Genomic DNA, 14,334 nt, shown 5'->3' with positions numbered 1-14,334 from the left:
CAAGACCTATGGGGTCTTTAGTGACTGGATGCCCCTTTGAATGTGTAGTGTGCTTCAAGAGACCCAAAGCGAACTCTTCATTGTTGTGGGTACTCACATCAAGCTCGAAGGTCTGCAGGACCGTTCTGTAGCCTCCAGACACCGGGCTGAAGAGACGCAGAACTTCCTTGATTACACAGTCCAGGTAGTGAAGGCTGCTGATGGTATCCACCCGAAATGCCCCATCGCAGATGCAGCCGTTGTGCAGGATACCGTTGCTCCTGAGCTCCTCCCGCAGCTTCTCCAGGACGGCCGGGTGCTTCAGGAACTGCATGATGAGGGAGGTGCTGGTGCTGGCTGTTGTAGCATAGGCAGCAAAAATCATCTCTAGGGTGCCATCCTAAAAGGCAGGAGAGAAGAAAAAGAAGACGTGAGAAGAGGATGCACAAGGTAGGATTTTATTTGAGTAAAAAAAGATAGAAAGGATTTTAAGAAAAGGTAAGGTTTCAGAAACTTTACGAGTAGTGAAAGTCTAATGAAAAAGATAGCTCTTAAAAGAAGTGTGCACAGCTGTGCAGATGTGTGACCGAGTCTGAAGCAAATAAGGGAAATGAAAAGAAGAAATCATGGCCAGATTCATGAAACGAACATCGGCTCGCAAAGGGCCAGATTCTGAGAATCTGGCCCTTTGCAAGCACAATTTTTGCATTTGGGATTCATCATCCCAAATGCAAAAATCGCTATTAAAGAATTTGCACATTTGCGAGGAATTGCATTTAAGGAATCTTTATTTGAGATTCCTTAAATGCAATTCATGAACCATTTTAAAATTGCGAAATCGCAATTTTGGGCCGCTATTTACCGCGAGGTCAAACCTCGTGGTAAATAGCGAAAACTTAGAAAAATGCATTTAAATGCATTTTTCTAAGTTGCATGTTACACACACACATGTCCTTTGGACATGTGTGTGCGCAACACCAATGTAGATTACATTTCAGGGGTGCTACAGGGTGTCCTTTGGATACCCCTGCACCTTTGAAATTGCAATTTCAAAATGCGAATCGCTAATAGCGATTCGCACATTGATGTGTCTTCCCATTCATTCCTATGGGCCTTTAGGCCCATAGGAATGAATGGGGAGTTATTCCTTATTTGCGATTAGCAATTAGCTAATCGCAAATAAGGAAGCTGTAGGAATCGCTAAATAAATTGCGATTTGGGCATGAAACCCGTCTGTAATAGCGATTCCTTAATAATCGTTATTACTGACTCGCAAAACGGGCCTTTGATGAATCTAGCTGCAAGTGACTTGCCAGGCTAATAATGCTGCGTCAAGGAGGAATGCCATGGCATGACCTAAAATGTCATCGTACAGTCAATAAGTTACCCCTCTAGACCATTTGTAGTTGCTAATTTTTGGACTCGCCCCTCCCAATAATCCTTTGAGACATGCTGGGACATCCACAATTTCGGGCAATCGCAACTAACTCAACTCTAGCTAAAAATCTCTACTCTAAAAACCCAGCAGCATATAAAGACCAATAACCTCCACAAGCATAACGGCACTAGCGCCATACCGTTTTACGCTACTTATATACAAAATTGCAAGATCAACGATAACAATAACATTTTTGTACTTAGTGGCAATGCTTCTTTTACACACTTTCTGGGCATTTTTAAAGGTAGAAAGATTCCTGAAAGTTAGAACCAGGAAGTCAAAGACTTATAAGAAGTCTTTGACTTCAATTTATGCAGTGTGTTGATAGTATAATTTCACTTCCTACTGATATCCCTTTCAATTCTATTGGGTGCTGCTTCGACCATGTTGCTTTCAAATTTGACAAGAAGAGGATTGGTAAATTCCACTTGGCACTCCTAACTGGTGACTTTCCTTTTTTGTCATTTCAGGCACAAAAATTTAAAACACACAAGTAATTCGACGTATACAAGTATGGAAATAACTTTGAATTTTGAACAGGAAATGTTAGATTGCTGCTTGAATTAATTGCCTAGAGCCACAGCGGTGCTCATCTGTTAATTTACTCTATACAAATCTGCAGAACTGGCAGCAGAAGTTATGGCAACGGGTGTCTAGTTTTCCACTCTCAGCTATCCAAACCAATCGATTACCAATGGCTGCTCAGTACTCAATGGACATTAATTTAAGTCAAGAATGACCAATCGCCACTTGATGTTTGTTAGCGGTCTAATCGGCATCACGTGCATTAATAGGTACATCCCTGTGTTCAGTTTCAATGGATCTTGCTTGTTTGGTTTGTAGCAGGCAAACGCCATTGAAGGAGAAAATAGCACACTTTCGCTGCATTTACGCAGGCTGGCATTCAAGTGTATCGAGTTGACACAATCTTAGGTTGGTCACATGGGATTTATTTTTGAGTTTTTTATCGTCTACTGTGAGCACACCTCTGAACAAGACTGAGCCTAGTCCTCAAAGGCCGGCCTCTTTCTCCACTAAGGACAATGCATAAACCTGAGTTTGGGGGGGTCTTAATTGTGAATCCCTGCCTAAAACATAGATTGAGAGAAAGCTTTAGATGCTATCTGCGTCATAGAGCTTGAGCTTTGGAATCTCAGCAACTACAGAAACTTGGGATGAGTTGCTCACTCCATAAACAAGGCACCACTACAGAAGGGTCATTAGAGAAGCTTTGTTCTGGCTTCAAGAGAGCTCGCTAAAACCTGAAAAGTGATGGGTTAGACGCAACATAATCACAGCCCAGGTACAGGCTGCCGGTTTCTTCTTTCGTCTTTAATGCAAGACTTACATTATCCATCCCCAGCAGTCTCTGTAATAATAGGCTTTGCCAATTTATAAATATGAAAACCGCCTCACTGGTAATGAGGTAGAGTCAACATGGTATACAGTATTCACAAGAGAACATCCCAGAAGGTGTTTACTTTACAAGATGAACGCTGTGAGTGTAGAGGTATTTATGAATATAAATGACATCTCTGGAGCCCTTCAGAAAATGAAATGCCAGGCTGTGACTGTGATGTTAGCGTTTGCTAGTATTGTACTTTTGTAAGCACTAAGACCGTTAATAACACCAATTTTATCTCCTTGAGAATATGCATGAGAAACAGAGGGCACAGGCAACTGCGTGTGGATGATTCTCCCTCCACATACCTCTGCTCTCCCTCGCAGATTGCAGACCACAAGGTTGTAAATGAAGGAGAGGTGAGCCCTGCAAGACCATAGACCTTCCTGGATAATGGAGTGTACTCCCAGTTTTTATAATGCCAGGCCTAACCTACATAGACCGCATTTGGATTGTACCTTAAATCCAAAATGTTGCTGAAACAGGCCATCCTGGCAAGAAGATTATGAGAGATGGCACTTCATTATATGCCTACGTATCAGGCGCATAGGTAAAATGGCTGCAATGACATGCAAAGATCCGGCATTCGTCTGGAGCACAGTATTAAATATGGTCTTGGGGTCCTTCTGCTATCTGCTTCCATTGAGCCTTTGTATTCACATGAGAAACATCACCAATCAGGAACGCAGGCGCCCCAGCTTCGTAGTCAAGGCAAATGCCTTCTAAATATATTATGTTTCATTTACTGCAACAGAACCATAGAGTTCAGGTTTTTTTTTTTTGTTTGCATATTTATATAGCGCGAACTCGACCCGAAGGTATTGGTACGCTTTACATGAACACCGTATTTACATTGCACATTCAGGCACCGGGAGATTAAGTGATTTGCCCAGAATCACAGGATGTGGACGCGACCCCGAGGCTCGAACCCTGGTCTCCATCAGAACACAAGGCAGAAAATGGCACAAGCTCTCATTAACTGCCCTAGAGCAAAAATACCTCAACAGTCTAAACCCGCTTCCGGACGATCTCGACGTAGCGGTGCGTATACTAAACAATGACCTCACGACCGCCATAGAGAAAATCGCCCCATTACATTCCCTTACTTCCCGCAGACAAAAACCTTCAGCTCCATGGTTCTCCCAAGAACTCAGGGCAAACAGAAGCATGTGCAAAAAGTTGGAACGACTTTGGAGACAGAACTATGACCCGGGAGCCAAGGCACTTTATCGACAAGGCCTTAAAGAGTTTCGCAAACTCAAACGCCACTCCATGAGCGCATATTTTTCAGAGACTATTGCCAAAGCAAAAAACTCGACCAAGGCCCTTTTCAATATAGTGAAAGACTTCACACACCCCAGCGCACTGACCACTCCAGTACCCATGTCCCAAGCACTTAGTGAAAATCTATCAAACTTCTTTGAAGAAAAAATAGCTAACATCGCAGCAACGATCCTCCAGAACGGTTCCAACAGTACAGAAGAACTGGACACGATCTGCACACATGAATTCACAGCATTCCAACCACTTACTAAAGAACATGCCATGAAATTATTTTTGTAATGTAAATCAGGCTCTCCCCTGGATCCCGCCCCGGCCTTAATCATGAACGAAATTGCCCCCTTGATCATTAACCCCCTGCTCGAAATCTGGAACTCCTCCCTAACCACTGGTTAACACGCATTGCTAATCCCAATCCAAAAAAAAGCAGGTAAAGATCCTCATTGTCTTAGCAACTACCGACCGATCTCACTTCTGCCCAAACCCGCCAAAGTACTTGAGAAAGCTGCTCAAATACAACTATCGTGCTACCTTGAATCAAACTCCTTGTTCCACAATACCCAATCAGGCTTCAGACCGGACTATAGCACCGAGTCGGCGCTACTTGAGGTATCCGAGTCGATCCGTGAATGCATGGATAGGGGAGAGGAGGCCATGCTGGTCCTCCTCGACCTATCCGCTGCATTCAACACCATCTCGCATGATAAACTACTGACTCGCCTGCAAGAGATAGGTATCGGCGGGCCTCCCCTCTCATGGGTAAAATCATTTCTTACAAACAGAACCCAACAAGTGATGCTGGGATCCTTTCTGTCTTCCAAAAAATCACTGATTTGGGGAGTCCCGCAAGGTTCCTCCCTTAGCCCGCTCATTTTCAATGTGTTCCTCAAACCACTTGCAAAAGTGGTCGAATCATGTGGCGTCAAAGTTACCTTCTACGCCGACGACACCCAACTGGTGTTCTCCTTCAAAGACCACGCTAAAAAATCATTCGACAACTTTCGCCATCGCATGCTAAATATCGCCTCATGGATGTCTGCGAACAACTTAAAGCTCAATACTGATAAGACTGAAGTCTTATTTTTTAATCAGAAATCACCCTTACCGTCCAATCTCTGGTGGCCGGCCGAACTCGACCCTCCTCCAGAACCAGTCCAAGCAGCCCGAAACCTAGGCTTTCAATTTGACACCTCCCTCTCCTGTAAAACCCAGATCAACAAAGTCACCTCAGCCTGTTTCGGGAAGCTACGAATGTTAAAAAAAATCATCCCCTACCTACCGCTAGACTCTCGTAAAACAGTAGTCCATGCCCTGATCACTTCCCACCTGGACTACGCTAACAGCTTGTACGTAGGTGCTCCTACCTACCTCATTAACCAACTACAGAGAGTCCAGAACGCAGCAGCCAGGCTAATTTGCAATATCCCTTATCGTCACTCCATTTCACCCCACCTGATCAAACCCCACTGGCTACCTATAAGACTATCTTCAGAATGAGAGACCAGGGCGTCCCCACGAGAAGACAGTCACGGACTGTTTATCACACCTAGTTCCTGGAATCTAGGGTGAATGTTCCATTTATCAAAACGACTTTGTATAGCATGCCAATAATCTGGCGGGAAAGGTAAAGTTACAATAATTTGTGCTTAATTTCTATCCGTGTATGTTCAGAAGGAGTTACGTATATTTACTGTTCTAGTACTTGTATCTCTAGAGATGCCAACTATTACTGGAAGGAGACTATTTTCTCACCATATAACCAACATTTAAAAATGACAGTTTTCTAGCGATACCCACAATGCATAAAAAGACCTAAGTTTAAACCAAGAGTGTGCACATAAGTCAATATCTTCAATCAATGTTAAAAAGGAAAAGAAAAGTTTACCACACCATGAGTTGCTCTGTTACACATTTATTATACATACAAATCTAAAAATTTCATCATTACACAGTTTACAATTAATCAAGATAAACAATGTTAACACATTTGCATAAAAAACCATTAAAAACAAAGAATCACAGGTCGACGCGGCGTTTCGGTTTCTTGTATTTCTACCTTCTTCAGGACAGATTCTTAAAACAGTTGGAGTAGATTTCCCCACCCGACCGTACTTTCTGTTTCAAAACCTTGTTGCCGTCTTAATTCTGGGCTTATTTTCGGTTTCTGTTCGGTGTGTTACCTCTGGATAGAATAAATTCAATCTTATATTTATACTTTACACGCTTGGTCGTCGACTACCAGGAGGAGCCACCGTATTCTCCTTTGTGGGTTTCTTCAATGACCCATTAAACAAAGTTGCTGCTTGTTGCAGTTTCTTTTATGTTCTGGTTCTCAGGCACCTCGTTGTGGATGTCAGAGTGCTTTGTTAATGTAATCGGCCTCCCTGCTCCTGGGTCCTGGTAGTCTGTCCACAGCGTCCCTCTGCCGGTCTGATCCGATCCGTCACAGCGATAGACTACGCATTCAATTCAAAGCCTTAACTCTGGCTTTTAGAGCCCTCAATGACCGTGGCCCTACATACCTACGTCGCAGAATGAGGTTCTCACAAGCTCCATGTAACCTCAGATCCAACCATCTCCGCCTCATGATATGCCCCCGTTTTCGTGTAGCACGAACGGGAGGAAGGGCCCTGGCAGTTGCCACTTCCAAACTCTGGAATCAGCTGCCCACAGAGTTAAGATTCCTGACGTCAGAACCCCTATTCCGTAAAAAACTAAAGACCTGTTTTTTTCCCCAGATCTAATCCCCGCTCTCGTCTTCGCTCTCCCACGACCCTCCTGAGATAAATGTCTTCAGCGCCGGGACACCTCCGTCGGAGGTAGCTGCGCGCTCTACAAATTACTAAATAAATAAATAATAAACTTGGCAAAGGTGGAGGGTCACTAGCCTTGCCTTTATTCAAGAGTATAGCTGGCAAGAGCTCAACTAAGATTACTCCTTGAAGACTGAATAGGACCTAGTATACAACGTCCTACGCATGCTGAAGCACGCGTAATGTCTGGAGGCCAAACTGAAATTTCAGCATGAATCTGCCTCAAGAATTCTATTACCTCCAAGAGGAAGTTATGGTTTAATTCTAAAACCTCTGCACAATGCACAATACCTCCAGCAGCAAGGATCCTTCAGCCCTCTTGTGTGTCTACCTGAACCCGCAGGGAAGACGTGGCTTGGCAGTTCAGGCTGGACTGTTCCCGTGGGGCACAGGGTCAAGGCTGATTTGGATATGGCCATGTCTGAACTGGGGTGGCTTGGTGAGCAGAATAACGATGCATTAAACCCAGATCTGTGACGGGGTGAATGTTTTGCCATTGTGCAACATTCCGTCCATCATCTTGTGTGTTTTGCTGTTCACCCTATGTGGGACGGGTATGCCCAGACGTGGGTCCCGTGCTCACTAAGCCACTGGAGTCAAGCTATCCTGGCTGAAGATGGCTGATAGCCAGAAACCGGTCCTAGGAAGCTTGATTCTGGTCCAGGGAAGACATGGCTTGGCAGTTCAGGCTGGACTGTTCCCATGAGGCACAGGGTTAAGACTGATTTGCTATGGCCATGTCTGAACTGGGGTGGCTTGGTGAGCAAAATAACGATGGATTGAACCCAGATCTGTGACTGGGGGTGAATGTTTTGCCACTGTACAACGTTCCGTCCATCATCTTGAGTGTTAAACTGAAATTTCAGCATGAATCTGCCTCAAGAATTCTATTACCTCCAAGCGGAAATTATGGTTTAATTCTAAAACCTCTGCACAATTCACAATATCTCCTGCAGCAAGGTTTCTTCAGCCCTCTTGTGTGTCAACCTGAACCCGCAGCTCGGTCAACATGCATGTAATCTACCAAGCAGATGTTAAGTGACAGAATCACTGTGTTAGGCCCTCAGAGATCAGTGCCTAGGGTACGAGAATGAATACCTCTTGTAAGCAGAGATAATCCAACTGTACTGTAGAAATATTCTGCAAGATGTCTGGGCATCATGGTACGCAGCAACCAATGCATGCTGGGTAAGATTCTACCCTTTCATGACCTCTGGCCTATAAGTCATTCTATCTTCCATCAAATCCTACTCTACCTAGCCAATAATCCAAAAATAGTAGGTTATTAGGGTCAAGAAATGCCAGTGTAAGGGTTGCCCATCTAGATTCTTAGCATGAAACAATCATCTGCTCAGAGATATCCCCAAAGAGTGGATATCACACCATAAAATTGGTAGTTAACTTGGTCAAAGGGGCCCTGGAGTTCCCGAAACAGTTCTAAAACCTTGTGTTACCCTAATGTGGGTAAATGAAGCATAGATTCACTGCTTCTGAAACCCACTTAAAAAACTAAGGTAAAGCCTTTCCACTCCACTCCACTCAGGCTCTATCTCCAGAAAGATAATTTATTTGCAAACCAGCCTTCCTGATCGACCAGGTAACATGATTAGCATACATTCAGCCAGGTACCCTTGCTCTCTCTTCTTAAATTCTTATCATATGTACTGCTTGTATGGAAAAAATCAAAGACTCAATTCATGCAACCTGCTGCCAGACTGAAATCTCTTTTGGGGATGTCTCCTGTGCATTATTCCCCAATCTGAGTATTCAATTACGCTGTCAGATTATTGATTTCCGCCAACCTGCTGCCCCTGTCTTTAAAAAGTCTTTGAGACAATAAAGAAGAAATCAGAGCGAGAAGAGCTGGTGTCGATTTTTCTAGCGTACTAGTGGTGGAGAGCCACATATAAGTCTGGTAACATGCATCTATTTGGCTAGTATTTTCACAAAGGGCTTTGAGGCTTACAAGAAGAAACTAGTACCTTCAGCTCTTGCATGGTTAGCTCCTTGCCGTGTTCCTTGCCGCTCTCGATAAGAATATCCAGGGCATCTGCATAGTCCTTGCCCTGAGTGTTTTGCAACTTCTCATGGATGGCTTTTTCCAAGCTTTTCTGCAGGGTCTCGCGGGCCCGGATTCCCTAGTGAACAAAAAAATGAATAACAATCATTAGTCAACTGTATGCATTAGTATGTGGTGACTTATTGGTGGCTAAAGTGGAATAAGTTGTGTGCCACATCAGTGCATACCATGCCTAAAAATGGGCACTTATTTGGGAACAGAAAGGACAAGGATTATGAGGGAAGGAAACTTGCATTAGTCTCAAAAGCACAAAATGTTAGTTATATTTAGGTGCAAGTAGTAAATGAACAGCAACTTATGCAATCTGAGGGTGCAGACTACAAACTCCAAAGGGAAAGCAAACAGGCAGAGTCTTGTCCTGTCCCACAAAAACCACAAATTATATCCAGTACGAGAAATCCTATATTCGACCTGCTGATGCAATCATTATACATCATGCCATTTTGCAATATTTCATACGCTGCTACATTCATAAACTGGGCCCATAGAGGACAATGGCCAGATGGCGTGTTTCATGCGGCAACAAGGAATTTAGAGTAGATTCTTGCTTACCAGTGAGAAATGTATTCTTAGATTCATAAATCACCATTTATTTTATCTTTTCTTTTCATTAATTTGTTAATGCCTTGAAATGGGGGACAATCGAACACACCTGCATACAAACATACCATACTATACCATACCACCCCACATCGCATCACATCACACACACTACACAATACTATACATACACCCTCCTACACCAAAGAATTATACAACACATACCCTTCTGTAGCCACTGAATGGCATGTCCACAGGTAGGGAGAAAACGTTCTCCACAAATTGTTGGAAGACCTTAAAGAGTTGGCTAAGCTCCTCGTCAGAGAGGCGGAATCCTAGGAGGACTCGAATGGCCATGCGGAAGGTGAGCTTCTGGGCCTCGCAGTAGACGTTGATAGGATTGGGATCGCTGCTCCACATGCGTAAGGTGTCCTGGATCACCACCTGGATCTTTGGTAGGTAACTCTCCAGTGCTTCGTGGCTGAAGATCTTGGAGAACACCTGCAAAATATGGAAAGATCCTGGCGTGTTAGTCACATGTCCCACGGGGCTTGCATTGTTTAACATAACACATGACTCAATTGGGCTTTGTTTGTCATGACTGATCACTGTCCATTAGCGATCGAACACAGTATTTAAGTGGACATCTGTGCTCTGCTTGGCCAATGCTGTCATGTTCCACTCAGGAAAAAACATTTATTTAGTAATGTGTCACAGTCCATCTCGCTGTTGTATGATTTCATGTCCCTTACGTATCTCTGCAGCACCCTGACATGTCAATCAGTCTTTGAAATGCACAGAATTGCATATAGTGTGAACCTGGAGACAATGTCTACCATGGTTTATCTCTGAGCTCGCCTTTTTGGGTATAACACATTCAGAACACTACAGTTAGGTTCTCATTTGGATTAAAGAAACGTTATAACGCTGCAATCTCTGCACTAGCTTCCAAACAGCCGCGTAGCTAGGGGTGGTGGGGGCGGGCGGCCCCGCCCCAGGCGGCACCTTTTTTGAGGCGGCCGCGCGGGCCGGCATTCACTTTGATAATAAACCCGGTCGGCCGTTACAAGTGAGTTAGCACAGAGTAGACAATTTCTAGCGTTTGCAGAATAGATATGAATTATATGATATAAAAAGAAGTTATATCTACATGGATTGAAGGCGCAATGGAATAAATACTATAACAATCGGTTAACATCACAAATAATCTGAAGTAAACCCGACCGTTGTTGCCTCCCCCCCTCCCCAGTCCCCAGCCCCCAGCCTGTAAAAAGCGGAGGAGGCAAAATTAGGTTTAAGTAGGATTTATTAAATCAAATCCAAGGACCCACTGGAGCACAAACCAAAGCGTCTAGATCAGATCAGCTCCAACTGGTCACAACAACATTCCCCATTACATGAGTAACATTCTCATTACATACAAGAACTCTAAAAGTGACATCAAAGATTAAGCAAGAAAGAAAAGAAGCATATTACCACATGTACCTTTTCCACAGATAAAACAAAACAAAATAAAGTAAAACAAACAAAAGAAAAATAAAACAAAACAAATTTAATCCAGAACATAATCATCAAATCTTTTAGGCAACATAACACATCTTTTAAGAGAAACATGTGAAGCAGGAACATAAGAACAAGCATCAACATCAGAAGCAGGAGTATCCAAAACAGGATCAGGCTCTGAACCAGGAGAAGAACCAGGACCATCGCCAGAAGAAACAAACTGTTCCTTAGGTGAAGGACTATGACAGGAATCATCTAACCAGACATCCTCACCATCTTCCCTTTTATCAAAAAAGAATTATTGGCCAGGTATCAGAACAACAACAGAACTCTTACTCCACCACCCTCTGCCCTTGAGAAAAACAGTGGAATCAGAAACTTGTTCCACAATAAAGGGCTTACTGAACTTGGACATACCTTTGGGTGTGCGAGAGGGATTAACAATCCTAACCCAATCACCAACATTTACAACCTTGCCCTTACAATGAGGAAAATCATCATGATAAGACTTCCCTGACAACCGTGCAGAAGTGATGTTATCTCTAGTTTTAGAGACAGAAGACTCAAAACTTTCCCTCAAATTGCTTTTGTTTCTTAATTGAGGCAAAAATAAAGATTTAGCTTGTCTGCCTCTCATAAGACAAAAAGGAGAAACCCCTGTGCCAGAGTTAGGAGTCAGATGATAACTCCAAATTTTGTCTTTCAAAAAGTCAAAAACATCCAGATTACTCACCTAAGCAGCTTGGATCCCCTCTTTAAAAAATCTGTTGGCCCTCTCAACCTGACCATTGGAACGTGGACTATAAAGAGGAGCCCTCTTAGCAGACACACCAAACTTTTTGAGAAGCATTTCCATTTTGCTTGAGATGAACTGAACACCATTGTCAGACCTAATGGAAATGGGAGCCCCTTCAATCCTGAAAACATAGTCCAGGAAACTAATAACCGCATCAGTACTAGGATGCTCTACAAAGGAATAATGTAACCACTTAGAAAAGTCATCAATGAGAACAATCAAAAATCTACTCTCTCTACCAAGACAATCATAAGGTCCCGAAAAGTCAATAGAAAGTCTTTCCCACAGACCTGCAGGAGCTTCACAAATAGATAAAGGTTCAGTAGAAACCGTCCAGTGCTTGTCAGACCTGACCCACACAGCACATTTATCTATACATTTCTCACCAGAAGCATCTAACCCAGGCCACCAATAGTGACACTTGAGTAACCTCTTTGTACCTGAAACACCAGGATGCCCAGAATGTGCTAACTTGATAATCTTCTCCCTGAGACTACTTGGTGGAACAAACAACTCATTCCTCAACAAAATTCCATTTTCAATAGATAACTCATTGGCCACCTGAGCAAAACTTCTTAGCGAAGATTCAATACTTTTAACAGAGGGCCATCCATTAACAACATAAGACTTAACTTTGGTCAACAAATTATCTCTACTAACATGATAATTCCACTCACTCTTATCAATTCCAAAATTGCTCGATTCCACAGCATCCATAGCAGCCACAACACACTCATGCTGATCCGTGACCTCATCACCAGAATCGTTCAATTGAGGTAACCTAGATAAACAGTCAGTAGCAAAATTCTTTCCACCAGGAATATGCTGAATCTCAAAGTTAAACTCTTGCAGTCTCGCTATTAACCGAACCAACCTGGAAGATGCTCTACCACTCCTCACGTCATCCATCATGTAGACCAACGGCTTATGGTCTGTCACTAAAACAAAAGGCCTACCCCACAAAAAATTCTTCAACTTTTCCACAGCCCATACACAGGCTAAAGCCTCCTTCTTGATTGTGCTATAATGGACTTCAGCACCTCTAATCGCCCTCGAGATAAACGAAATAACTCTTTCCTTGCCATCAACCAACTGCTTGAAAACAGCTCCCAAACCAACAGTGCTTGCATCCACAGTTACAAAAGACCTCCCTTCAGGATCAAAAGTTTTAAGACCTGGAGCATTAGCGATAAGCTTAATCACACCCTGAAAAGCAGAATCATGAACATCAGTCCAAACAAATCTTGAACCTTTCTTTAACAGTTGTCTGAGTGGTTCAACAACCAAAGCGTATCATTTAACAAACTTCGCATAGTATTCACTTAACCCAAGAAAAGAGCGTAAAGCATCCTTGTCCTGAGGCTTACTAGCATTTTCAAGTTTGATAATAATATCTTTCTTAGGAAAAATCCCTTCCTGAGTAAATTTATGACCTAAATAGTCAATTTCCTTAACAAGGAATTTACATTTCTCCTTGCTCACCGTCATGCCTTTGCTACTTAGGATCCTTAAAACCTTTTCCAAGATGACATTATGCTCATCAACGGACTTAGCAAAGATCAAAATGTCGTCTTGAAAAGACTGAACACCTTCAACTTCACTAAACAGATTTTCAATTAGCTTTTGGAAAACACTGGCAGCAGATGCCAGGCCAAAAGGCATCCTTAAGAATCTAAATAACCCAAACGGAGTTATAAACGCCATCAGGTCTCTAGAATCCTGATCCAGAGAAACTTGATGGTAGGCTGCCTTCAAGTCAATAATGGAAAAAAAATTCGCTCCATTAACAGCAGCCAACATTTCTTGTATCCTAGGCAAAGGATAAGTTTCCACCACAATGTTTTTATTGAGAGACCAGAGGTCTACACACAGTCTAATAACGATAGCCGACAAGAAAATGTAAGATGGCCAATTTTACCACATTTAGTACACTTTTTCCTAAGTGCAGGACAATCTGGGCAATTGGCCAAATGTGTTTTAGAGCCACACCTAAAACAACTCTATTGGCTTGAAAATGTCCCTTACTAGGCAATTGAACAGCACAAACAGAATTGTCATTAGAGATCTTGTTATCATTAGCAGCAATGACCTTAGATGACTCAATTGATCTTTCAATCCCTTTAGCCAAATCAATTACCTCTGCTAAAGTGGGATTGCGATAAGCTAAGAGACGTTCTTGAACTTTTTTAGCTGCACAATTGAACACAAATTGATCCCTTATGGCTGTATCAACATAGGCACCAAAATCGCAGTTTGCAGCTATGACTCGTAAAGCTGCCACATAATCTTCCACATATTCATCACAGGACTGTTTGCGTTTATGAAAGGCATGTCTTTCAATCATAACATTAGGTTCATCTTCAAACTGTTTTTCCAATCTAGCGACAGCTTCAAGAAAGACATTCCACCCATCTCCCCCATCAATTGGTGGCGCAATAGGTACAAGATTCATAAAAAATTCTATTGCAGCTGTACCTAAATAACTAAAAAGAATAGCTTTTT

At 42.8% G+C, this 14,334-nt stretch overlaps 1 protein-coding gene across 1 annotated transcript in view; it reads right to left on the bottom strand.

Annotated features, from left to right (window-relative positions):
- The window catches only part of CYP26B1 (cytochrome P450 family 26 subfamily B member 1), a 101,304-nt gene that overhangs the window by 17,066 nt on the left and 69,904 nt on the right, over positions 1-14,334 (bottom strand). Inside the window, exons 3-5 of the mRNA XM_086960106.1 lie at positions 9,759-10,034; positions 8,896-9,051; positions 98-379 (exon numbers count right to left, since the gene is read on the bottom strand). Coding sequence (XP_086816232.1) covers positions 98-379; positions 8,896-9,051; positions 9,759-10,034 — 714 coding nt within the window. The remainder of the gene's footprint in view (positions 1-97; positions 380-8,895; positions 9,052-9,758; positions 10,035-14,334) is intronic.

Source organism: Lissotriton vulgaris, chromosome 3_1, assembly GCF_964263255.1.
Source record: "Lissotriton vulgaris chromosome 3_1, aLisVul1.2, whole genome shotgun sequence".
NCBI classification, from domain to species: Eukaryota; Metazoa; Chordata; class Amphibia; order Caudata; family Salamandridae; genus Lissotriton; species Lissotriton vulgaris.
Note: the sequence above shows the minus strand (reverse complement) of the source record. Positions and strands in the feature narration are given on the sequence as shown.